Source organism: Notolepis coatsorum (genome assembly GCF_963971535.1).
Source record: "Notolepis coatsorum genome assembly, chromosome: 19".
NCBI lineage: Eukaryota > Metazoa > Chordata > Actinopteri > Aulopiformes > Paralepididae > Notolepis > Notolepis coatsorum.
In genome coordinates this window covers 89,726,635-89,752,676 of record NC_140183.1, presented here as the reverse complement: position 1 = coordinate 89,752,676, position 26,042 = coordinate 89,726,635, and the positions used below count along the sequence as shown (strand labels likewise).

At 48.8% G+C, this 26,042-nt stretch overlaps 1 protein-coding gene across 1 annotated transcript in view; it reads left to right on the top strand.

Moving 5' to 3' along the window:
* The window catches only part of znf574 (zinc finger protein 574), a 55,026-nt gene extending 48,920 nt beyond the window's left edge, over positions 1-6,106 (top strand). Inside the window, exons 9-10 of the mRNA XM_084335894.1 lie at positions 949-1,236; positions 5,161-6,106. Of these exons, the coding sequence (XP_084192020.1) occupies positions 949-1,236; positions 5,161-5,700 (828 nt within the window). The 3' untranslated portion in view covers positions 5,701-6,106. The remainder of the gene's footprint in view (positions 1-948; positions 1,237-5,160) is intronic.
* The last annotated feature ends 19,936 nt before the right edge of the window (positions 6,107-26,042 follow it).

The following is a 26,042-nucleotide window of genomic DNA, read 5'->3' as shown; positions in this document are numbered from 1 at the left end:
CACATAGCCCCCCTTCTGGCGGTCAAGGTGAGAGAGGGTGCTGTGCAGGTGGGTCCTGGGCGTTGTAAACAGCGACTCCTACAGTTCGGTCGGGGCGCCTGCACAGCAAGGGAAGGATCTGGGAGAGGTAGTGTGACCTTCCACACGTTACACTCTCCCGGTGAGAGTCCGCGCTGCCAGGTGAAAAGAAGTGGTGGGCTGGGTACACATGTGTCGGAGGAAGCATGTGATAGTCTCCGCCCTCCCAGACTGACGGTAGGGGGTAGAGTGCGCAACGACCAGGAAGGGGATTAGGAATTGGCATAACGACTAACATTGGGATGGGAGGGGGGAAAAAAAATTAAAAATAAAAAAATATATATATATAATAAAAAATAAAATGTTTTACCCCATCTAATGACACCTGTCATTGGACCTGTCACTCCATCACTCGTTGAACCCTTCTGACAGAGAGCCATTTGAAGTCCAAATGTTTCGGACATTTGCCGCACTGTACTAACCTCCTCTGTCTTTAACTAGGATTCTCAACTTACCATTGTTGGATAATAATTATGTTTGAAAACATTTGAAATAACGAGAGCCGTGTAGACTCAACCGCACAACACAATTGTGGAACAAGAACAATATCCGTACTGTGTTGAATATCGACCATTAAATTCCACGCTTATTCCACTGTGTCTGGTAGGGCTGGGCGATTAATCGAGTTACAATTCAAATTACGGTATAGGCTTCCCGTGATCATGAAAACGAGATCAAGCGATTATTGTTAAAATGTTGTCTTGTGTTGTAAATTCAGCGCAATATATATGTTTATCTGTTTTCAATGAGGGTTGTCTGACTTGATGGAAGCCGCCGGGGCGTCGGTTCTGAACTCATTATTAACCCTTTCTTGTCTCTTCCTCGTCCCCGTCCTCCTCCCCTCCCACGCCCCCCTCCTCCGCCCCTCAGGTGGAGTGTGACCTTTGCGGTCATCGCTGTATGACCCAGGAGGGCCTGGACCTACACAGGCTGTCCCACACGGGCCAGACGCCCCTCAAGTGTCCGGTGATGCCCTGTCGCCGCCGGTTTGCCTCCAACTCCGCCCTGGAGGAGCACGTTCTGGCCCACTGCCAGGGCACGCTCTCCAAGGTCAAGAACAGGCCCCGCTTCCGCTGCCAGATCTGCGCCAAGGACTTCGCCTACACCTCCACGTTCAACGTCCACATGAGGACACACACCGACGAGAGACCCTTCGAGGTGAGGGGGCGTGGCGTGGCGTGTGTGTGTGTGTGTGTGTGTGTGTGTGTGTGTGTGTGTGTGTGTGATGCCATGTATGTGCCTTTGCTTGAGGCCTAGCTATTTATTAGGGGGGTGATGATGATACCAGTAACACTTCATCCCAGTGTTGATACTGAGGGATGATACCAGTAACACTTTATCCCAGTGTTGATACTGAGGGATGATACCAGTAACACTTTATCCCAGTGTTGATACTGAGGGATGATACCAGTAACACTTTATCCCAGTGTTGATACTGAGGGATGATACCAGTAACACTTCATCCCAGTGTTGATACTGAGGGATGATACCAGTAACACTTTATCCCAGTGTTGATACTGAGGGATGATACCAGTAACACTTCATCCCAGTGTTGATACTGAGGGATGATACCAGTAACACTTCATCCCAGTGTTGATACTGAGGGATGATACCAGTAACACTTCATCCCAGTGTTGATACTGAGGGATGATACCAGTAACACTTCATCCCAGTGTTGATACTGAGGGATGATACCAGCAACACTTTATCCCAGTGTTGATACTGAGGGATGATACCAGTAACACTTCATCCCAGTGTTGATACTGAGGGATGATACCAGCAACACTTTATCCCAGTGTTGATACTGAGGGATGATACCAGTAACACTTCATCCCAGTGTTGATACTGAGGGATGATACCAGTAACACTTCATCCCAGTGTTGATACTGAGGGATGATACCAGCAACACTTTATCCCAGTGTTGATACTGAGGGATGATACCAGTAACACTTCATCCCAGTGTTGATACTGAGGGATGATACCAGTAACACTTCATCCCAGTGTTGATACTGAGGGATGATACCAGTAACACTTTATCCCAGTGTTGATACTGAGGGATGATACCAGTAACACTTCATCCCAGTGTTGATACTGAGGGATGATACCAGTAACACTTTATCCCAGTGTTGATACTGAGGGATGATACCAGCAACACTTTATCCCAGTGTTGATACTGAGGGATGATACCAGTAACACTTCATCCCAGTGTTGATACTGAGGGATGATACCAGCAACACTTTATCCCAGTGTTGATACTGAGGGATGATACCAGCAACACTTTATCCCAGTGTTGATACTGAGGGATGATACCAGTAACACTTCATCCCAGTGTTGATACTGAGGGATGATACCAGTAACACTTCATCCCAGTGTTGATACTGAGGGATGATACCAGTAACACTTCATCCCAGTGTTGATACTGAGGGATGATACCAGTAACACTTTATCCCAGTGTTGATACTGAGGGATGATACCAGTAACACTTTATCCCAGTGTTGATACTGAGGGATGATACCAGTAACACTTCATCCCAGTGTTGATACTGAGGGATGATACCAGTAACACTTCATCCCAGTGTTGATACTGAGGGATGATACCAGTAACACTTCATCCCAGTGTTGATACTGAGGGATGATACCAGTAACACTTTATCCCAGTGTTGATACTGAGGGATGATACCAGTAACACTTTATCCCAGTGTTGATACTGAGGGATGATACCAGTAACACTTTATCCCAGTGTTGATACTGAGGGATGATACCAGCAACACTTTATCCCAGTGTTGATACTGAGGGATGATACCGGTAACACTTTTCCCCACAAGTCCTAAACTTGTTTAAGTGTCAGGCTGATTAAAGTGTACAGATCCAATCCATTACTTTTGCTGCCCAGAGTGACTTTTAGACCATTACTTTGAAGGTCAGTGGACAACGGTGATTAATACATTTTTCACTACTGAAAAGAATCCCCCCAATGTACAGTTTCTTCGTCAAATGTATATACTCTTCTTCTTTTTATTTTATTTTGTTTACTCTTTTTGTATCACAAACAGTACTGTATTTGTAAATCTGGTATGTCATAAATGTATAGATGTAGCAGTACTGTCTATCTGTATGTCATATATGTTATGATGAATTGAAAATGGGGGACCCTGATGTAAACAAGACGAAAGTCTTTCTCTGGTCTGCATCCCCTTAACAATTGTATGTATTGAGCTGTACTGGACTGTACCCATTCTGCAATCTGTTAATACAATTTTCAATCAATCAATCAATCAATCAATCAATCAATCAATCCATCCCACAGGCCAATGTGCGTTGGTAGATTCTAACTGAACATTCTCTAGCCACTTTCACTCTTTTACCAACCAACAGATTTTTTGAATGGAAAAGATTCTCTCAAATTGTGTTTTGCTACCAAATGGACTAGTTATTGAGACAAATTCACCAGTCACAGTCCAGTATCAGCATTTGGTTCATGGCTGGTGTTAATATCCCACCCTGCTCCTATCCTGCTATGTCTAAAATACTGAAAATCTGGTCTCTCTGCTTCAACGTTTGACATGTTACGCCTGAGCTCTTGGTGTCATCGTGGTTTTCACAGTACCCTGTTGCAGCCCGGTAATTCAAACCAAACACCGGGCCTGATTGAGGACCTATATTTGCTGAGTCCACCAAGAGGCAGTATGAGAGAGTTATTAGAATGTGATGATGGTACCGTCTCACTCTGGAGTGCAGAAAGGATGTCCTCTTTTCAGTTCCCCCCCAGTAGGAACCAAACCGCCACCACGTTGTCACACGCCTCTCCACCCGCTGAGCCACGGCGCCTCCGGCTCCTTCCAGCTTTAAGTGAATTGTCTTGTGATCCGCTAGACCGACAGGTATCCACTGTGGAAGAGCAACAGTATGGCTCCCAGCGCACCGGGAACACCTGTTCCTGCCGCTCGTTCCCCCGCGGAGCTTTTCATTCCCCCTCTTCTACTCCCACTCTTTTTTTTATTGCTTCCTCTCTCTGTCTCCTCCCTTCCTCTCCCACACATGGTGTTCCCTGCTCCACTCCTCTGTCTCCTCCCTTCCTCTCCCACACATGGTGTTCCCTGCTCCACTCCCCCTCTCTCTGTCTCCTCCCTTCCTCTCCCACACATCGTGTTCCCTGCTCCACTCCCCCTCTCTCTGTCTCCTCCCTTCCTCTCCCACACATGGTGTTCCCTGCTCCACTCCCCCTCTCTCTGTCTCCTCCCTTCCTCTCCCACACATCGTGTTCCCTGCTCCACTCCCCCTCTCTCTGTCTCCTCCCTTCCTCTCCCACACATGGTGTTCCCTGCTCCACTCCCCCTCTCTCTGTCTCCTCCCTTCCTCTCCCACACATGGTGTTCCCTGCTCCACTCCCCCTCTCTCTGTCTCCTCCCTTCCTCTCCCACACATGGTGTTCCCTGCTCCACTCCCCCTCTCTCTGTCTCCTCCCTTCCTCTCCCACACATGGTGTTCCCTGCTCCACTCCCCCTCTCTCTGTCTCCTCCCTTCCTCTCCCACACATGGTGTTCCCTGCTCCACTCCCCCTCTCTCTGTCTCCTCCCTTCCTCTCCCACACATGGTGTTCCCTGCTCCACTCCCCCTCTCCCTGTCTCCTCCCTTCCTCTCCCACACATGGTGTTCCCTGCTCCACTCCCCCTCTCTCTGTCTCCTCCCTTCCTCTCCCACACATGGTGTTCCCTGCTCCACTCCCCCTCTCTCTGTCTCCTCCCTTCCTCTCCCACACATGGTGTTCCCTGCTCCACTCCCCTGGCCCGCCCTCCCTTCCTCTCCCACACATGGTGTTCCCTGCTCCACTCCCCCTCTCTCTGTCTCCTCCCTTCCTCTCCCACACATGGTGTTCCCTGCTCCACTCCCCTGGCCCCATGTGCTGCGTGTGCAGAAAAATACCAAGAGAAGAAAAATTATAAAATAAAAGAAAGTATTATTTCCCCAACAGTATTCAAGCTGTGTGAAGGATGGAGGGAAGACATGATTTCACATACTTTAACTTCCCCCTCTTCTCCTCGCTCCCCCCCCCCCCCCCTCTCTTCTCCTCTCACCCACCTAGTGCGCCACGTGCCACAAGCGCTTCCGCCAGCTGCCCCACCTGCAGGACCACGAGCGCATCCACAGCGGCCTGCGGCCCTTCTGCTGCTGGGTGTGCGGCAAGAGCTTCAGCGTGGCGGCGCGCCTCACGGAGCACGCCCGCACCCACAGCGGGGAGAAGCCGTACCCCTGCCCCCGGTGCCCGTCCGCCTTCCGCTCGCGCTCCAACCTGGACAAGCACATCCGCCTGCACGGGGACGTGCCCGCCGAGCACGACGCCCAGGCCCTGGAGGTGATGGAGGGGGCCAAGGTGCTCACCTCCCTGGCCACCACGTTGGAGGGGAACCCCGGCTCCGTGCAGACGATCTACCTCCTGCAGGGGGCCGAGGGAACCACGGAGACCGTCATGATCCCGTCGGACCATCTGAGCGCCGCGGTCATCCTCGGGGGGCAGGCCATCACGGTGCCCACCATCGCCATGGAGGGCGGCGAGATCACTATGGTGGAGGCAGGCCAAGAGACCCAGCACACCATCGAGTTCATCGTGGAGGAGACGGTGTGAAGAAGAGAGTGAAGTGATGATAAAGGAGGAATAGAACTACAGAGAGTGTGTCTGAAAGATGTGTGGAGAACAAAGACGTATTTATGAAGTATAGAGGTGCTGAGGATGACTGGTGATGACTGCACGACATCATCCGCAGTCGCTTCTTTATGCACCGTGTATATAGTGTGATGAAGATGCACTTGTGCTCCGTGTGGCAATACATCTTAGAAATACATTGACTACGAAAGCAGCGGGGAGAGAATTGATGGCCGATGTCGAGAGCTAGCGTTTGTTGCTGTGAGCCTCCCAATTTCTGTTAAAAAAAAAATCTTCGGGAAAGCAAAATTAATTCTCTTTCCACAAACGGATGGAAAAGCTGATTGTAAAAATGTCCCTCAATTGTATATATAGATGAAATTTATTTACAGCCCTTTTTTTATCCAGGGGGGGGGGGACTGGAGGCAGCCCGTAAAGTCTGTCCTGTTTTCTTCATAATAAAATGCTTCAGCTTTCACATTTGTGAGCGTCCATCATTTCATAAGGAGGGTGACACGGGAGGCATTGCCTCTCTCCTCCATCAGATAGGACCAGCTTTATAGGCACTGCTGTAAATTGCCTCTTCTGCCTTTTTGACATCAGCAATATGGGCCCTGTGGAGAGAAACACAAACACAGTGTATGCCAATGGGAAATCGAGGGGAGAAGCTCACACACCCACACAAGCCCAGCAGGGGAAGGCAGAACGAGTACCGTGTGTGTGTATACATTACCAGTAATGTTTGTATAATGTGTAGGACGTTAAGTTATTGATTGATTTTATCTTGTAATTACATACAAACAATAATGGGGAGGCGACGGGAGTTATGATGATTTAGCTGAAGTGGGGCATTACACCGTGGCTAGTGGTGTTATGAAATTATCCCGCTATCGCTGTGTAGTTATCAAAAGTAATGATCCCATTTGTGGCTTGGAACAGAACAAAGCATAATATGATCTAAGTTGGTGCCAGCGCTGCCTGCTGTGGGGCCGTTACTTATTACGGGTTTCTAAAGCACAGTTCATGGCCGTCTCCCGCCCAGTGACTGCTGACTGAGGAGGGTTTGGAGGAGCCACACGCACACACACACGGGCACTCTGCCTTAGTCTGTGTTCATGTCGTGGCACACACACACACACACACACACACGGGCACTCAGCCTTAGTCTGTGTTCATGTCGTGGCACACACACACACACACACACGGGCACTCAGCCTTAGTCTGTGTTCATGTCGTGGCACACACACACGGGCACTCTGCCTTAGTCTGTGTTCATGTCGTGGCACACACACACGGGCACTCTGCCTTAGTCTGTGTTCATGTCGTGGCACACACACACACGGGCACTCTGCCTTAGTCTGTGTTCATGTCGTGGCACACACACACACACGGGCACTCTGCCTTAGTCTGTGTTCATGTCGTGGCACACACACACACACGGGCACTCTGCCTTAGTCTGTGTTCATGTCGTGGCACACACACACGGGCACTCTGCCTTAGTCTGTGTTCATGTCGTGGCACACACACACGGGCACTCTGCCTTAGTCTGTGTTCATGTCGTGGCACACACACACGGGCACTCTGCCTTAGTCTGTGTTCATGTCGTGGCACACACACACACGGGCACTCTGCCTTAGTCTGTGTTCATGTCGTGGCACACACACACGGGCACTCTGCCTTAGTCTGTGTTTATGTCGTGGCACACACACACGGGCACTCTGCCTTAGTCTGTGTTCATGTCGTGGCACACACACACGGGCACTCAGCCTTAGTCTGTGTTCATGTCGTGGCACACACACACACACGGGCACTCTGCCTTAGTCTGTGTTCATGTCGTGGCACACACACACGGGCACTCTGCCTTAGTCTGTGTTCATGTCGTGGCACACACACACACACACGGGCACTCTGCCTTAGTCTGTGTTCATGTCGTGGCACACACACACGGGCACTCTGCCTTAGTCTGTGTTCATGTCGTGGCACACACACACACACACGGGCACTCTGCCTTAGTCTGTGTTCATGTCGTGGCACACACACACGGGCACTCTGCCTTAGTCTGTGTTCATGTCGTGGCACACACACACGGGCACTCTGCCTTAGTCTGTGTTCATGTCGTGGCACACACACACGGGCACTCTGCCTTAGTCTGTGTTCATGTCGTGGCACACACACACGGGCACTCTGCCTTAGTCTGTGTTCATGTCGTGGCACACACACACGGGCACTCTGCCTTAGTCTGTGTTCATGTCGTGGCACACACACACACACACACACGGGCACTCTGCCTTAGTCTGTGTTCATGTCGTGGCACACACACACGGGCACTCTGCCTTAGTCTGTGTTCATGTCGTGGCACACACACACGGGCACTCTGCCTTAGTCTGTGTTCATGTCGTGGCACACACACACGGGCACTCTGCCTTAGTCTGTGTTTATGTCGTGGCACACACACACGGGCACTCTGCCTTAGTCTGTGTTCATGTCGGGGGAAACGCTGATGATTGTGCTGGGGACTGGAATAGGGACATTTCAGCTGAGTGAGAAGCATATAAAGACACACAGGGGGGCTGCTGTGGAGGAAAGCCAATGGCAGGAACTTGTTTCGGTCTGCTCAATAAGCATAATATCCAGCAGATATTCTGGTACCGTGCCATTTATCATACCCGTTGCCCTAACATTGTAACAAAGCCCCGATTCACACAGACACAAGTGCACACTACACAATTGTGGTACAACTACACACGCACACACACACACACAGGAGTAATGAGATGTTGAATGTTGAAGGTGCAATCATGAGACCAGTATGCTCTAGGCCCGTCGGTGGTCTGCAGTATAATGATCTTGTTGCTGTACAGAATACGGTGTATTGTGTGATGATGATATTGTAGCCTATAGGCACTTTCTGCCTCAGCTCACATCACAGCTCTTGTCTTCTCACCCCCTCAGTGGGTGTTCCCCCTCCCAAGTTGGAGATCTCTAATCGGCTCTAACCACTGACTGGACGGCTGCGGCCATTGACCATAATCACACAGCGGCCATTGAATGGCTGTGTGAATATGGTTAATTAATTTGTCTCATTGAGTATGGGATTCTTTTTCCTGGGGGAACCTTTGTGTATGTAAAAGAACAATACAATGAGGCAATTTTAATTAAACATGAGCTTATATTAAATGCAAGGGAATTTAACAATCAGGAGTCTGTGGAGCGAATCACTGTACCTCCACTACTGCCTGTATTGTTTTATTAAGTGGATATTTCATTTCACCCCCCACCCCCACCCCCAGTCTCAAATTGATTGACAAAGCTCTTGACACGAGGTCTAAAGAGTGTTGAAACACCATATTGTTTAGACGTTTGGTAAACATGAGATAAATTAACCTGTATTTCGACCTACGGTTTTACCTGAATTATAATGATTACCGGTATATACATGTTGTTCAAGTAGCCTACTATCTGACGACCAACCACCTCAAACTGAACCTAAGCAAAACAGAATTGCTCCACCTGCCGGCCAAATCCTCCCCCCTGACCGACCTTTCCATCACAGTCGAGAATGCAGCTGTGACCGCGTCCCCGACCGCCAAGAACCTTGGTGTTGTCCTCGACGACCAGTTGAACTTCTCTGCTCACATCGCAGCGACAACCAGAACCTGCCGATTCCTCCTGAGCAACGTCAGAAGGATACGCCCCTTCCTGACAAAAGAAGCCACCCAACTCCTCGTCCAATCAACAGTCATCTCCCGCCTCGACTACTGCAACGCACTGCTCGCTGGCCTCCCGGCCACTGCCACTAAGCCTCTTCAACTCATTCAGAACGCAGCGGCCCGCCTGATCTCAAACCTACCGAAGTCGGCCCATGTCATCCCACTTCTTAGGGACCTGCACTGGCTCCCCATTGCTGCACGAATCCGCTTCAAGGCCCTTGACCTAGCATACCGTGCGGCAAAGGGAACTGCTCCCGCCTACCTCCGGTCAATGGTCTCTAACTACACACCCTCAAGACCCCTACGCTCTGCATCTTCTGGCCGCCTCAGACCTACTCCTATCCAAGCTCCGGGAGGGTCATCAAAGAGAAGTCGCCTATTCTCAGTCCTTGCCCCACAATGGTGGAATGAACTACCCACCCCAGTTAGGACAGCCGAAACACGTCCAATCTTTCGCCGTCGACTAAAGACTCACTTCTTCAACCATTATCTGAATAAAAAAAAAAAAAAAAAAAAAAAATCTAACCCTAACTAACCATACTGTCATGCACTTGTCCTAATAAACTAACCTACACTGTAGCACTCAACACTTTGATGAACATTGTTACTCAGCTGATAGAGTTGTGCTCTTCCTGCTGACTTGTCGTACAGAACTTGTAAGTCGCTTTGGATAAAAGCGTCAGCTAAATGACTAAATGTAAATGTAAATGTACTATCTGCATCCAAAACTGATGTAGCCTACTTATAAAAGAAAAGGACCACAAAAAAACCTAATCATAGAAGTTCTTTGTAGCAGTGACTTCAAAGACTTTCCTTTTAAGAACGCTCTCTGGCTCTGCTGTCCTATTGAGGGAAGTGTATATTGATTGAAACATCACAAGTGGTCCTTAAAGAGATGTTCCTTTTCAGAGGGCGCTGCCATTTTTGGTCCACTGCTCTGATCAAAGAAACCTTGTCTAAAGCTGGAGTGAAGATGGAGGCGTGACCTGAGCCGGGAGACCTTGAAGAATCTGTTGATACCTGTCATATCATATCATATCATATCATAGTATACTGCTGGAAGGGCTGGATTGTTTTTTTTAATTATACGTCTAGAACAACATTTTGACTGGGAACAAAATTGGAACGACAAGAAATCTATCAATCAGGTTTCTCCTGCATCTCTGCCTGCTTATACATTCCCTGTGAATAATTCTGACATTTCAAAACCACTGTGCATGCAATCTTTGCATTTTCTTAAGGCTACTTGGAATGTAGGACTATTTTTAATTGTGGGTTACAAAATGTACAGAGTTTGCGATAGTTGCTACATAGTCCTGGGGCTGATTCTCAAAAGGGGCCTGAAGTTCAAGTTTGCTGCACCCTTCTGCCAATGTAGGTTTGATGATTTAGATTATTTAATTTTTTTTGACCAAATCTTTTAATTTTCTATTTTTTCCAAACATGAAACAACACAACTCGCAACACAATAATAAAAATAATACATAAGACATCCAAAAACATAAACTAACACAACACTGATTAGACAAAAGGGTTGTCATCAAGTAAAAGTATGCCAAATAAAATAAAAGATATACTATAAAAAGTGCTTACCGAGCCCCCTCCACATCCAGGCCCGGCAACCGCACACCCCATCTCGGAGGACCCCCAGTCCGGCCCCCCAGCGAGCCAAAGCACCACGCCTCTTTAGTGCCTCGATCCGCAGAGACCCCGAACCGCGGCCACCCCCAGCCAGAGCCCACGATCACCAGACCCAGATCAGAAGGGGGTCAGAAAATATACATAGATCAACATTGAATGAAAAATAATAAATAAAACAAAAATACAAAAAAAATACATCATAATTAACAACATATATGAATATACGCTCGTTCTCCCCCCCCCCCCCCCCCCCTCTCGCCCCAGGACCCCCCACGTGAGACATCCACATAACATTACTTCAGTACTCAATTTCCAGAGTCATATGCGTTCTTTTAGTTTTTCCACCACAGCCCACCAGACCGCGATATTGGCCTCATTAACACCTATGACTTGTGCAGTGGAAATCTCCAAATAAATAACATCAAGATAGGTGAGAATCCATACCTTCGGACATAACTTATCTGGTTATATCCAGCGTGAGGCAATCAGCTTTTTGGCAGCTGTCAGACCAGCCAAAATGAGCCTCTTTACTTGTACAGAGGTCGGCAACTGAGAAACATCATTTAACAACAAAACAGAAGGCAAGGCCGGTATGGTTAGAGAGAAAATCTTTGATAACTGAGTGGTGACATTTCCCCAGAAGATCTCAACAGGAGGGCACTCCCAGTACATATGCATATATGTTCCAATGGCACGGTCTGGACACAAGGTACATCGAGAGTCAGGCCTGAGACCCATTAGGTTCAATCGCCTGGGGGTCAAATAAGTCCTATGAACAAAATTTAGATGGATCTGTTGGTGATCCTGTCATAATCACAGCACGGGCATACTTCACTCCCCCTCCTTTTCCCCTCACGTTCTCCACACGCTCCTCTTCATCCCTCTCTCCATCCACTACACACTCCTCCTCATCCTCTCCTCCATCCACCCCTCCATTTACCCTTATACGACCAGCATCACTTAACTTCACGCCACCTAGCCCAGCTGCACTCCATCCCCCTAATTCACACGCGGTCAGGCACCTCACTCTTCACAGCTGCACCCTATCCCCCTCTGATGAGATGCCTACTTCTACTCCTCGACGCTGACCAGAAGTCGTCGTGGTATTAAATACCATTACCCAGGTACGCTCCTATCTCCTCTCCTGTGTATTCAGCAATTGGGCTGTGTTCCAGACCACAATCTCACAGAATACCACGACCAAGATGTCAGCACCAGCTGCACACGAGACCGAGGAGGAGGATACACATCCATCACGTAAAAGGACGTTTCAGAGGGAGCCCGTCAGTATTATCGACGACCAGACTGCTCGGGTAGACCAACTCGCTCACTCGTTGGATGAAATCATTGCTCAGCTTACCGCTCTCGCACACGGCTCTGCGGAGCGAGAAAAACAATATGACCGTATCGAGGCACACGTCGCACAGCAGGCTCCACCAGCCACTTCCCCCGCTGCAGCGATACCTCCGCATAGGGAGCCCCCTGTCCCCGCACCAGAGCGTTATGACGGAAGCGTCTCCAAATGCAGAGCTTTTTTATTTCAGGGCTCATTGGTGTTCGAACAGCAACCTTACACGTTTCACAGCGATAGGTCTAAGGTTGAGATGGGCCACCGCTCTCTACTTTAATAATTCCTTCCTCTGCAATTCGTACTCCGAGTATGTCGACGACATGCGTAAAGTATTTGACCACCCTCCAGATGGCTCAGAGGGGGCCTCCGGCTTGTTTTCGATCCGCCAAGGAGGTCGCAGTGTAAGCGAATACGCTATTGAATTCCACATCCTAGCCGCCGGCTCCGACTGGGGACACACACCGTTGCGAGGCGCATTCCGCCAAGGCTTGAACGACGCTATTAAAGACAGCTTGCGTCCAAGGAGAAACCAAACTCCCTAAACGAGCTAATCCATTTGGCCAGAGAACTGGACGGGCGTCTTCGTGAACGTCGTCGAGAGAAAGCTAGCACCACTCGTCCGCCTATACCCGGCCCGCCGCGCCGCCCGCGCTGAAGAAAGTAGGTCCTCCGAGCCCATGGATCTCGACCGCTCACGCCTCCCCCCCAGCGAACGCCGACACAGGCTCGCCACAGGAGCATGTCTGTACTGCGGCCAGATAGGTCACTCCGTTGCCTCATGCCCGCTTCGTCCAAGACGACGGGGCTCGACAGTAGTGCAGGGCGTCTGTTCGAGTCTTGATATCGCTCCCAGCTCCGGCCCAAACATGCTATTCCGTGCCACGCTGTGTCTAAATAACCAATCGCTCCCGCTATCCGCCCTGGTTGTCTCAGGGGCCGACGAGAACCTCATCGACGCCGGAATAGTCTCCCGTTACAACATCGCTACTGACGCCTTGCTGATACCCCGTGACGCCAGGGGGTTAAACGGGAAACTTCTCACACAAATTACTCACCACACCATACCCCTCCGCCTTCTGCTATCCGGGAATCACAGCGAGAATATTCGGTTTCACGTTACCAACTCTCCCCACAATCCCATTGTCCTGGGCATGCCTTGGCTCAAGTTACACAACCCCGTTATCAATTGGCCTACCGGCCTAGTGACCAGCTGGAGCGCCCACTGCCACGTCGCATGTCTGCAATCGGCTCGGCCGCCACTAGAGGGCGCCGGTTCGCACCCTCCCAATGAGAACATTGACCTGTCTGCAATTCCGCCTGCCTACCATGATTTAAAAGCGTTTTTTAGCTGGGCTACAGTCTCTCCCTGCCTCCTCATCGCCAATATGACTGTGCCATTGATTTACTCCCCGGAGCGCCACTCCCCGCTAGTCGCCTGTTCAACCTCTCACGCCCAGAGAGAGAATCAATGGAGAAGTACGTCCACGAATCCTTGGCCTCGGGCATAATCACCCCCTCCTCCTCTCCTGTCGGCGCAGGATTCTTCTTCGTTTCCAAGAAGGATCGTTCCCTTCGCCCCTGTATCGACTACCGGGGTCTCAACAATATCACAGTGAAAAACAAGTACCCCCTGCCTTTAATCGACTCTGCTTTTGCCACCATCTTCACAAAACTGGACCTCAGGAACGCCTATCACCTTGTCCGCATGCGGGAGGGAGACGAGTGGAAGACGGCCTTCAAGACACCACTCGGCCACTTCGAGTACAAGGTAATGCCCTTTGGACTGACCAACGCCCCTGCTGTCTTCCAGGCCCTCGTCAATGACGTTCTCCGTGACGTACTCCACCGCTCCGTTTTCGTCTATTTAGACGACATTCTGATCTTCTCCCGCTCCATGGAGAAGCATGTCCAGCACGTCCGCCGGGTCCTCCAGCGTCTTCTGGAGAAAAAGCTGTTTGTCAAGGCGGAGAAGTGTGAGTTCCACGTCTCCTCCATCGGCTTCCTCGGCTACATCATTGAGGGCGGCAAGATCCGGGCGGACCCCGAGAAGATCAGAGCGGTATCCGACTGGCCCCGTCCCACCAACGTCAAGCAGCTCCAACGCTTCCTGGGGTTTGCCAACTTTTATCGGTGCTTCATCAGGGACTACAGCCTGGTCGCGGCGTCCCTCACCCAACTCACCTCGCCTTCCATGCCCTTCATCTGGTCCGACGCAGTGGATTCCGCCTTCGCCGAGCTGCGCCGACACTTCACCACCGCACCCATCCTCGTCCAGCCGGACACGTCCCGCCAGTTCGTGGTGGAGGTGGACGCCTCCTGCACCAGAGTAGGGGTGGTTCTTTCCCAACTCTCCGTCACCGACCAGAAACTGCACCCCTGCGCCTTCTTCTCGCGCCGCCTAACCCCAGCCGAGGTCAACTACGACATCGGAAACCTGGAGCTCCTGGCGGTCAAGCTAGCCCTGGAGGAATGGAGGCACTGGCTGGAGGGATCGGAGGTCCCCTTCCTGGTTTGGACGGACCACAAGAACCTCGCCTACGTCTCGACGGCCAAGCGCCTGAACTCCCGCCAGGCTCGCTGGGCGCTGTTCTTTGCCAGGTTTAATTTCACCCTGACCTACAGGCCTGGTTCTAAGAACACCAAGCCAGACGCCCTCTCCCGGCAGTTTGTCCCAGAGGAGGGTCCCACACACCCCGACACCATCCTCTCCACATCCTGTCTGGTGGCCGCCATCGTCAGGGAGGCACAGCGTGCCCAGCCGGACCCAGGTAATGGTCCACCTAACCGGCTTTTTGTCCCTGACCTTGTCCACTCCCAGGTGCTCGAGTGGGTTCACGCTTCCCGGTTCGCGTGCCACCCTGGGATCGACCGGACCGGCTATCTCGGGACCTGCCACTCAAATTCGTCTCACGGAAACTAACCCCCCGTTTCGTGGGGCCCTACAAGATCCTGTCCCTCATAAATCCCTCTGTTGTCAAACTCCAGCTTCCCCACCATATGCGCATTCACCCTTCCTTCCATGTCTCCCAGCTCAAACCGGTGGTCTCCAGTCTCCTGTCTCCCCCTGCTCCAGAGCCCCCTCCTCCGCTGGTGATAGACGACCACCCGGCCTACGTGGTCCGGGAGTTGCTGGACGTGCGGCGCCACGGCTTCCAGTACCTGGTCGACTGGGAGGGCTACGGCCCGGAGGAGCGGAGCTGGATCTCCCGGCCAATGATCCTGGACCCGGGTCTCATCCGGGACTTTCATCGGGCTCACCCTGGCAAGCCTGGGCCGCCGGGAGGCGCCCGTAGAGGGGGGGGGGGGGTCCTGTCATAATCACAGCACGGGCATACTTCACTCCCCCTCGTTTTCCCCTCACATTCTCCACACGCTCCTCTTCATCCCCCTCTCCATCCACTACACACTCCTCCTCATCCTCTCCTTCTCCATCCACCCCTCCATTTACCCTTATACGACCAGCATCACTTAACTTCACGCCACCTAGCCCAGCTGCACTCCATCCCCCTAATTCACACGCGGTCAGGCACCTCACTCTTCACAGCTGCACCCTATCCCCCTCTGATAAGATGCCTACTTCTACTCCTCGACGCTGACCAGAAGTCGTCGTGGTATTAAATACCACTACCCAGGTACGACGTCTCTACCTAAAAGCTCTGCTGGAATCTACCCTTTGTATTGCCTTGCTCTAACCTGTTCTCTCCTGTGCCCCAAGGACCGCCGTCCCTGCCTGGACGTTTCCTGTCCCCGAAGAGGAACACTTGCTCACCCGCTGCAGCTCAGCAGCCCCCAAGACAAGAACAGGACCACTTGCTCGCTCGCTGCCACGGCAGCCACAAGACAGAACATAACCCTGTTCTATTCCCCCCAATTCCTGTGTTGCTCATTTCATTAAAACCCTTGAAAACGCTCCTATCTCCTCTCCTGTGTATTCAGCAATTGGGCTGTGTTCCAGACCACAATCTTACAGATCCGGGTTGCGTGATGATAGCCTAATATTTTCCCATACCGCATCCCAATCAAAATCTATATCCAACTCAGGGATATCCTTTCTCCAAATCGTATCTAAGGGTAGGTCTTTATATGAGGCCGTAAGTAAGTGCCGATAAAAGTCAGAGACGAAGCCTCTCGATGTCCCTCTGTCATAAAAGAATTTGTGAAACCGGTGTCGTTCTAGTGGAGCGTCCCATGGGACTCCGTGAGCCTTTAGAGCTGCCCTCATTTGTAAATAAAAGAAAAAGGAACTACTGGGGAGATCAAATTAGATGGATAGGTCCTGAAAAGACCGGATACCAGAGTCGTTGAAAATATCCCTCAATACATGGATACCCTTCCCCTCCCATCTGGGGAATCTAATGGGTCGTTGTCCAATAAGGAGCCAATTGTTATTGAACAGTGGGGAGTGTGTGTGCCATTTATGGCGGTTAGTGCGAGTTCTCTGGGTGTCACGCCAAATCTGGATCACATGTGTGATCAGAGGGCCAAATCGTAATTTGCATTGTTTAATTGAGATGTTGGTATACACGACATCTTGAAGTCTCCTCCAATGGACGCCAGGAAACAGCCGCTTGAGCGTCAAACCACGTGATAAGAGGTCTTAGAGAGTATGCTTGGAAATAATATTTGAAGTCCGGAAATGCCAAACCCCGTCCAATTTACTCCTCTGTGCAGTGGTTCTCTTTAAGCGTGGGCGTTTGTTATTCCAGACAAATTTATATGCAGCAGAGTGCAGTTTTTGCCAGTAACCAACAGGAGGAGACAACGGAAGCATGGAGCTGATAAAATGTATTCTAGGTAAGACATTCATCTTAATTATTGAGGCGCAGGCCTGTAATGAGTTTTTTAATTTGGACCACCTGTCAAAATCCTTCGCAATCCTGTCACCCAAGCTAGAGTAGTTATACTTTACAGTCTGGTTAACAGTCGGGAATATTTCAACCTCAAGGCATTTAAAGTGATCTACCATGAGAATATTTGCTGGAAGGAGGGTTGCCTTCGCATCCTTGTTGAGTGGAAGGAAGGCTGCTTTTGGCCAGTTGATCTTAAATCCAGATAGGCTGCCAAAGTCATCTATTACTTGGAGAAGGTAGGGCAGAGAGATGGCCGGGTTCTGCATAAATAGGAGTATATCATCCGTGTATAAGCTAATATGGTGATGTGTGCCCTTAATTGACACAGGGGATATAACTCGTGATTGCCTTATGTACTGCGCTAGGGGTTCGAGTGAAAGAGCAAAGAGTCCTGGGCTAAGAGGACAACCCTTTCTAGAAGAGCGCGAAACAGCAAATAGTGGTGAGCAAAGCTTCCCTGTCAAGATCATGGCAGACGGGCCTGTGTAGAGAACTTTGATCATGTGAATGAAACCCTCGCCCAATCCCATCCTTCCTAGTACTGCCCATAAATACGACCACTCCAGTCTGTCAAAGGCCTTCATCGCGTCTCAGGGCATGACGGCCGTAGGGGTTGCAACATCCTTACTGGCGTCAATCACGTGTAGTAACCGTCTGATATTATCCGTGACCAGACGGCCTCTTATAAAGCCAGTCTGATCGGGGTTAACCAGAAACGTCATGTGCTTTTGAAGTCGGATGGCTAGCACCTTAGCATATAGCTTGAGATCGGCTCCGAGGAGACTTAAGGGTCTATAGCAGCCACATTCCGTGGGGTCCTTATCTTTCGTGAGTAGAACAGATATAAGTGCCATATTGACATCCCTGGAGAAATTGCCTTCCTCGACTGAGTGTAAAATCATTGAAAGTAATAAGGGACCAAGTATATCCCAAAACGCAGTATAGAGTTCCGGTGGAATGCCGTCCCAACCAGGAGCCTTGCCCAGCTGCATGTCCGCAATTGCTTCCCTGAGTTCATCTAGTGTGATAGGTTCAGCTAACCGCTTTGCGTCCTCCTCTGAGATTTGTGGTAGGTTAATTTGACTAAGATAGTCCTCCAGCTTGGCGTGATCAAAGACCACTTCCGACTCGTACAGGTAGGAATAAAATGAGCGAAATGTATCATTGATTTTGTTGGGGTTGGTGGTTATCTCCCCCTGTTGGTTCTTAATGGCAGGGATATCCGCAAATTGATCGCTGGCCCGTATCCTCATAGCCAGTAGGTGACTTGGTCTAGAGCCATGAAAGTAATAGTGTTGTCTTGTTCTGTGCATTTGAAATTCAGACTGTTGTCTTAAAATGGAGTTTATCTCCTTTTTCACCACTTTAATTTGGAGCTCCAGTCGGTTAGAATATTTGCGCTGGATAGAAGACATCATTGTTTTATGCAGCTCCTCCAATTCCACCAACTTGGAGACACGCCCCTTGCGGAGATTGGAAGCAAATAGCGTGGTATTACTCCTAATAAACCCCTTGACCGCATTCCACAAAGTTCTGGGGTCCTGTACCGAACCAGCATTAAACTGCACGAATTCAATGAGCTTCTCTTTAAATTGTAGATTAAATTCCTCGTTCTTCAGCAGTGTTGAGTTAAAGCGCCATCTAGGGGCACGAGACGTCATTTTGCTGAGTGAACCCTTAAGGAGGATGTATTTGTGGTCTGACAGTGCAATGGGCTTCAAGTCAACGTCAAAACTATCGAATAGCCTAGGGGAGGAGAAGACATAATCAATTCTGGAGAAATTTTTATGTCTCGCAGAGATGAAAGAGTAGTCTCGCGAGGTTGGGTTGAGTACCCGCCACATATCCATAACCCCTGTGTCTTTAGACCAGCCACGTAGGGCCGCGGACGCCTGCTTTTGATCGTGGGTTACAGCATCTCCGGATTTATCAATCAATGGATCCCACATGGTATTGAAATCAGCACCCACTATGAATGAGTACTCAGGTAGTTTCAGCATCTCTGTAGTGAGTGCAGTATAAAATTGTGCGTCATACACATTAGGGGCGTATGCAGCTATAAGAGCAATTTTCCTGTTAGTGTATTCCATTTTCGCTATAGTGATTCGTCCTTCAGCATCCGACCACACGTCTAATAGTTTAATATTCAGCTTCCGCTTAGCCACTATGGCTACCCCCCGGGATCTAGTGCTAAAAGAGGAGGAGCCTATATTATGATAAAATTTGTTTGCAAGTTTAGCACTGTCAGCCTTTAAAAGATGCGTTTCACTCAGCAAAGCCACATCGACCTCCTGTCTTTTCATCCATGTAAGTACACTTGTGCGCTTATGTTGAATATTAAGCCCCCCTGAATTCCAGATCAAGATGTTTAAGTTAGCCATAGTCCAACCAGGTTGCAGTATGATTGAACGTGATTCCCCTGAAGTAGAGCACCACAATATATACACAACCCCACGCTAGGGACCTGTTGGGCGAGAGCAGACATACAATAGAGCGAGCAAAAAGAAATTAAAAACAAAAAAACCTGTGTGTGTCCCCCCCCCCCTCAAATATCTTGTCCGATGTCGATCAAACATCACCTGGCACTGTGACCGGGTCACAGCAACCAGGACCACATTATGTAACTTTACCATTCTAACCAGAATTGTATATATTTTTTATTTTTTTTTTGGTCTTTTTCCCCCTCCATTTTCCTCCGATTTTCTCCCATCCCAATGTTAGTCGTATGCCAATTCCCAGTCCCTTCCTGGTCGCTGCGCACTTACCCCCCACAGTCAGATCATCTGGGAGAGTGGAGGCTACCACGTGCTTCCTCCGACACACGTCCAGCCAATCACCGCTTCTTTTCACCTGGCAGCGCGGATTCTCATCGAGAGGGCGTAGCGTGTGGGAGGACCACACTAACCCCCTCGAGTCCTATCCGCGCTTAGCAGGCGCCCCGACCGAACTGTAGGAGTCGCTGTTTACAACGACCCGGACCCACCCCGCCAGCTTCTCCCACCCTCTAATACAGCCAATTGTATTAGTGCAGACGGCCAGCCAAGCTGGTGACAACCCCGGAGCTGTGAGCTGGATTCGAACAGGCGAATCCAGCTCACAGCTCCGGGGCTGGTGACGAATGCAATCTCCGCTCGGCCACCTAACCGCAGAATTGTATATTGTAACAAATTAGGAATAGGGGGACTCCCCCGTCTCTTAACAGAGAGTATCAATCTATGTCTATATAGAATTCAGTGCATAGAACATTATTCATACGAAAAAGGCACATGAAACATAGTTAGTCCGAACTGAACTTGATTAAAGTGACGTACTCTTAACACATGTCGAAATAACACCATTGTGGAAACAAACCCCGATCATTACCGTGCTGTCCACGTTGAGGCTGCGCAGCGTCTGTCCATGTTGAGGCTGCACAGCGTCTGTCCACGTTGAGGCTGCGCAGCGTCTGTCCACGTTGAGGCTGCGCAGCGTCTGTCCACGTTGAGGCTGCACAGCGTCTGTCCACGTTGAGGCTGCGCAGCGTCTGTCCACGTTGAGGCTGCACAGCGTCTGTCCACGTTGAGGCTGCACAGCGTCGGCGACAGACTTGTATTCTGTTATGACAAGAAGGAGAGTTAAATGCACAACATTGTCCGCAGCGGTAGGATAGCCTCGACCTGCCACCCGCATACAGTTCGTTGCAAAGGGGAACAACAACCCTCGAATGGACGGATCATAAGCATATTCAGTCTGTTTGAGTGAAGATTGTGATCTTCATCCCGCCCGGTTAGAGCCGAATAAAGATAATAAACAAACGTAACAATCTTCGCGCCGTTTACTGGATAGTTCAAGTGTTGGATGATAAAAAGGGCAAGAGATAAATAATAATGAAAAAACTGATAAGAGTATAGGGCGTCTGAATTACATTCAATTAGTCCGTAATCATGTTCGTGATTGAAACAGTACCGTATAGAGAAGTCAGGTATTACCGTCTTGAGAATTGAGGAAGCAGCGGTCGAAAGTGATTACCATAATGCTGGGCTGGCTAGCTAGCCGGTGTGCTAAAAGCACACGTGCAGTGAGCACGGTAGCTTGGTTAGCTTGTATGCTAGCCGCCCACATGTGGAATTAGCTCCGCTCCTATAGGGACGCTAGCCTGGATAGCCAACATGTTAGCAGGCCACGCGTGAAGCCCGCCTCAGGTACCCGCTCCAGCCCCTCATTGCCCATCGCTCGGCGCATGCTCCACCGCGGCCTGTCCGCTCCCCCCGTCGGAGCGACCGTGCTGCTTCTTCGGATGTAGTCCTCTGCCTCGGATGGTGACTTGAACAGCCGGTTGCACGATACCTCTCCCCGTCCTGTCTTTACCTTTAGCGTTGCTGGGTGTAGTATCTTAATAGAAGAGACCGTGGTAGTGCTCAGTTGTGCTTTATTCACAGTTGGTATTCATACAGGTAAACAGTCAAACCGCAGCCAGTCCTTCTGGCTGCTACCTTATTCTGACACAGAGCGCTCCGAGGCGCCTCTGGTTCACGTAACAGTAACCAATCATAAGCAAGACACGTGACACATTAACATTGGGAGTTGTAGTCCTACACTACACTACACTCCTCCCCTACCCTGATGCCTGAGATTACAGATCTAATCTGTCTGGGGGTTTTGCATTTCGTTTTGGTCTACTACTTCCCCTGACCTAGGACCATCCGGCCCTAGTATTCTTTTTTTTTTTTTTTACTTTGACCAGTCAGCTGGTTCTTTTTAGCGTTTATCGCTTTTTCTGGTCAAGCATGACCGACAGAAACAGGTTGAATAGGATATAGATCGGGGGAAAGACACTCTGAGAAAATACGGCGAGTCCGGGAGTCGAACTCGTGTACTCCAGATCCGTGACGCGCACGGTTGTCCCCGACGCCGCAATAGCGTCGAGATACGCGGTGAGCTACTGGAGCTCCCCCCGGCCCTAGTATTACTCGCTCTTCCGTTTCAGGCTGTGGTAACTTAGTTGACACCATTTGATTCACATGTCTTTTACATACTTTGTTCTGAACCTCAACCATGTATGTAACCGGGCCTAATAATAATAATAACTTTATTTGTATAGCACTTTTCATACAGAGGTTGCAGTTCAAAGTGCTTCACAACAGTAAAAAATACAGGCATAAGCGAGCATAAAAAGATAGTCAGGTAGAATCACAGTGTTTCACATTAGGATCTAGCATCCCAATAGGCTCTCCGCTTACAGTTTTCAGTAACACAAATAGTAAAAATAGTTTAAAATGATTCAGTTTAAAAATAGTCAAAAAATTATAAAATAGAACGGACATAAAAAATACAGGCATGAGCGAGCATAGCAAGATATGGCAAATCACAGTGTTTCACATTAGGATCTAGCATCCTAATAGGCTCTCTATTCAGTAATACTCCTGTAATTCATGAACAAATAATCACAGTGTTTCACATTTGGATCTAGCAAATAATAAGAATAGTTTAAAATGATTCAGTTTAAAAATAGTCATCAGTAAGAAGTAAAAAGTGCAATAACCGACACATGAATTTGATAGGCAGTGTATAAGAGTAGGCAGGGTAAGAATAAATACAAGTTGTGTCAGGATATCCCTGATGTTTCCTCTTGCCACTAGGTGGTAGCAGATATCTATCAGTGAAATGCCTGAGCAAAGAGATAGGTTTTAAGCTGTCTTTTAAAGATGTCTAGCGAGTTGGCTTCCCTGATGTTTTGGGGTAGTTTGTTCCATAGTTTTGGGGCATAGTTGATAAAGGCTACATTACCGATCCTCTTTTGACTGCTTCTGGGAGCCTCTAGTAGTCCAGCAGCTGATGATCGCAGTGTTCTTGCTGGTGTGTAATTTATTAGAGTGTTGGCGATGTAGCTAGGTCCCTGTCCATTTAGAGCTTTGTATGTAAGGAGAAGGACCTTAAAGTCAATTCTAAATGTTACAGGAAGCCAGTGTAAAGCGGCTAAGACTGGACTAATGTGCTCTCTCCTTTTGGTTCTAGTTAGCAGTCGGGCTGCAGAGTTTTGGATTAGCTGAAGCCTCTCTGTGGTTTTCTTAGGGAGACCTGTGAAAAGTGCATTACAGTAGTCTAACCGGCTAGATATGAATGCATGAATTAGCTTCTCAGCATCGTTCTGATTAATAAATGGTCGTACTTTTGCTATATTTCTGAGATGGAAGAACGATGTTTTCGTCACTTTGCTAATATGAGAATTGAAGTTCAGTTCTGAATCTATGATAACCCCAAGACTAGTGACCTCAGATTTGATCCAAGGGGTTAGTCCCCCCAGGTTCTTTATTAATGTTTCTTTTTTAGTTTTGGAGCCGATAATTAGAATTTCAGTTTTGTTCTCGTTTAGTTTCAGGAAGTTCTTACTCATCCATTTATTTATTGCCAGTAAGCAGTCTGTAATGGAGATAATCGCTGTATCATTTGGTTCAGCAGATATGTACAGTTGTGTATCATCCGCATAGCTATGGAAATCTACATTATGTTCTCTGATGATATCACCCAGCGGTAACATGTAAAGGGAGAAGAGTAAAGGACCTAAGCAACTCCCTTGTGCAACTCCATAGTTGTTGTCGTATATATCAGACATGTGATCTCCTAGTTTAACATAGAATTTCCTCCCTCTGATGTATGTTTTAAACCAGCCCAGCACATGTTCTGAGAAACCGACATGGTTTTCAAGACGATCGATTAGAATATCGTGATCGATTGTATCAAATGCTGCACTGAGATCTAACAGGATAAGGATGGAGATCTTATTCTCGTCAGAGTTTAGTCTGAGGTCACTGATTATTTTGGTGAGGGCAGTTTCAGTGCTATGATATTTTCTGAATCCTGACTGAAATTCTTCTAAGATGTTGTTTTCTTCAAGAAAGGAATTTATTTGAACTGAAACTATCTTTTCAAGTACTTTACTAATGAATGGTAGGTTGGATATTGGACGATAATTTGCCATTTCATTACTATCCAAGTTAGGTTTTTTTAGTAATGGCTTTACAACTGCTGTTTTAAAGGCATCCGGGAAAATACCAGTCCTAAGGGAAGTGTTTATGATATCTAGCACAGGGCTTGAAACACTATTAAATACCCGTTTGAAGAAAGCTGTAGGTATAGGGTCAATGTCTGAGGTGGAGGAGTTACATTCTGAGACAGTTTTGCAGAGTACATCTAATGTGATGCATGTGAAACTTCTCATGGTTACATTGCACGGTTTGCCGCAATCAGCTTTATTTCCATCATGAGTAATGCTGGCCCTGATCAAGGTTATTTTGTTGTTAAAGAATAGTGCAAGTTCTTCACACTTAACCGTTGATGACTGAGGAGGTGTAGGGGCAGTGTTGAGTAGTACATTAATAGTGGAAAAGAGGATTCTGGAGTTTCCAGCATTTTCTGTAATGATTTTAGAGAAGTAATCTTTCCTTGCTAAGCGGATGGTTTTATTATAAGCAGTTAAAGCATCTTTGTATATATCACAGCATATGGTGGTTTTTGTTTTTCTCCATTTTCGCTCCGCTGCACGACATTTCCTTTTTTCTTCGTTGACCATATTATAGTTTAACCAGGGCGAGGCTCTAGTTTTAGTCCGTAATGGCCTCACAATCCTCCCATGAACCCACTTTTCTCCTTCCCCTCCCCCATAGTTTTTCACCAACACCCGCTGGTGAGGTTGAAATGATCGGACCCTCTTCTGCGGTCCCTCCGGGCTCCACTGTGTGCTCTGTTGTCCCGTCTTTGCACCGCTGGGCTGTATCAGCGACAGTCTCGTTCTCAGTTTCCGTCCCAAGAACAGTTCTGCCTGTGTTTTACACGTCACACAATGGGGCGTGCTCCTGTAACAAAACAAAAAGTCACCAGGTTTTCAATGTCTCTGTCCAGGTTTGGCCACCAAAAATGGCTACGTGCTCTGGTCTTCATTCTCACTATACCCAGGTGATTGTCATGTAACTCTTTTAACATTTGTGACCTCAGTACGGGAGGAATGACCACTCTAAAACCCCACATCACACAATCACTTTCTACAGACAGTTCTGTACGTCTCACCCAGTATGGTTTTAGTTCCTCCTCTGTGACATGTTTATGCCACCCTTTCTGTGTGAAATCTTTCACTGTTCTCATTACTGCATCACTCTTGGTGTGCTCTGCGATTTCTCTAGCAGAGATAGGGATCTCATCTAAGAACGAGACTCCGTCCCAAGAACAGTTCTGCCGGTGTTTTACCCGTCACACAATGGGGGGACTTGGGGGGTGCTCCTGTAACAAAACAAAAAGTCTTGAATAGAGTGCTGCGTTGTGATACTCTGACTCTTTGCTTTTTCCAGCGCCTTTTTCAGATTCTGCACCAGGCGCTCTGCAGCCCCATTAGAGGCAGGGTGGTACGGCGGCGACCGTGTGTGTTTCACCCCATTGTTCCTGAGGAAGTCCTGAAATGTCCTTGACTGAAATGGGGGGCCATTGTCTGACACCAGTTCCTCTGGCAGTCCATAGTTTGCGAAGAACCCCCTCAGAACCTCCACTGTTTTCTCCGCTGTCGTTGTCATCATCAATGACACTTCCGGCCAGTTAGAGAAACTGTCTGTTAACACCATGAACCTATGTTTGCCTTTGTCTGCAAAATCCACGTGGACCCTCTGCCACGGTCTCACTGCACCAGTCCATGCATGCACCGGAGCCGTCGGTGGTGTGTTTCTAGTCAGTTGACAAGGGTTACATGTGGCCACCAGGTTTTCAATGTCTCTGTCCAGGTTTGGCCACCAAAAATGGCTACGTGCT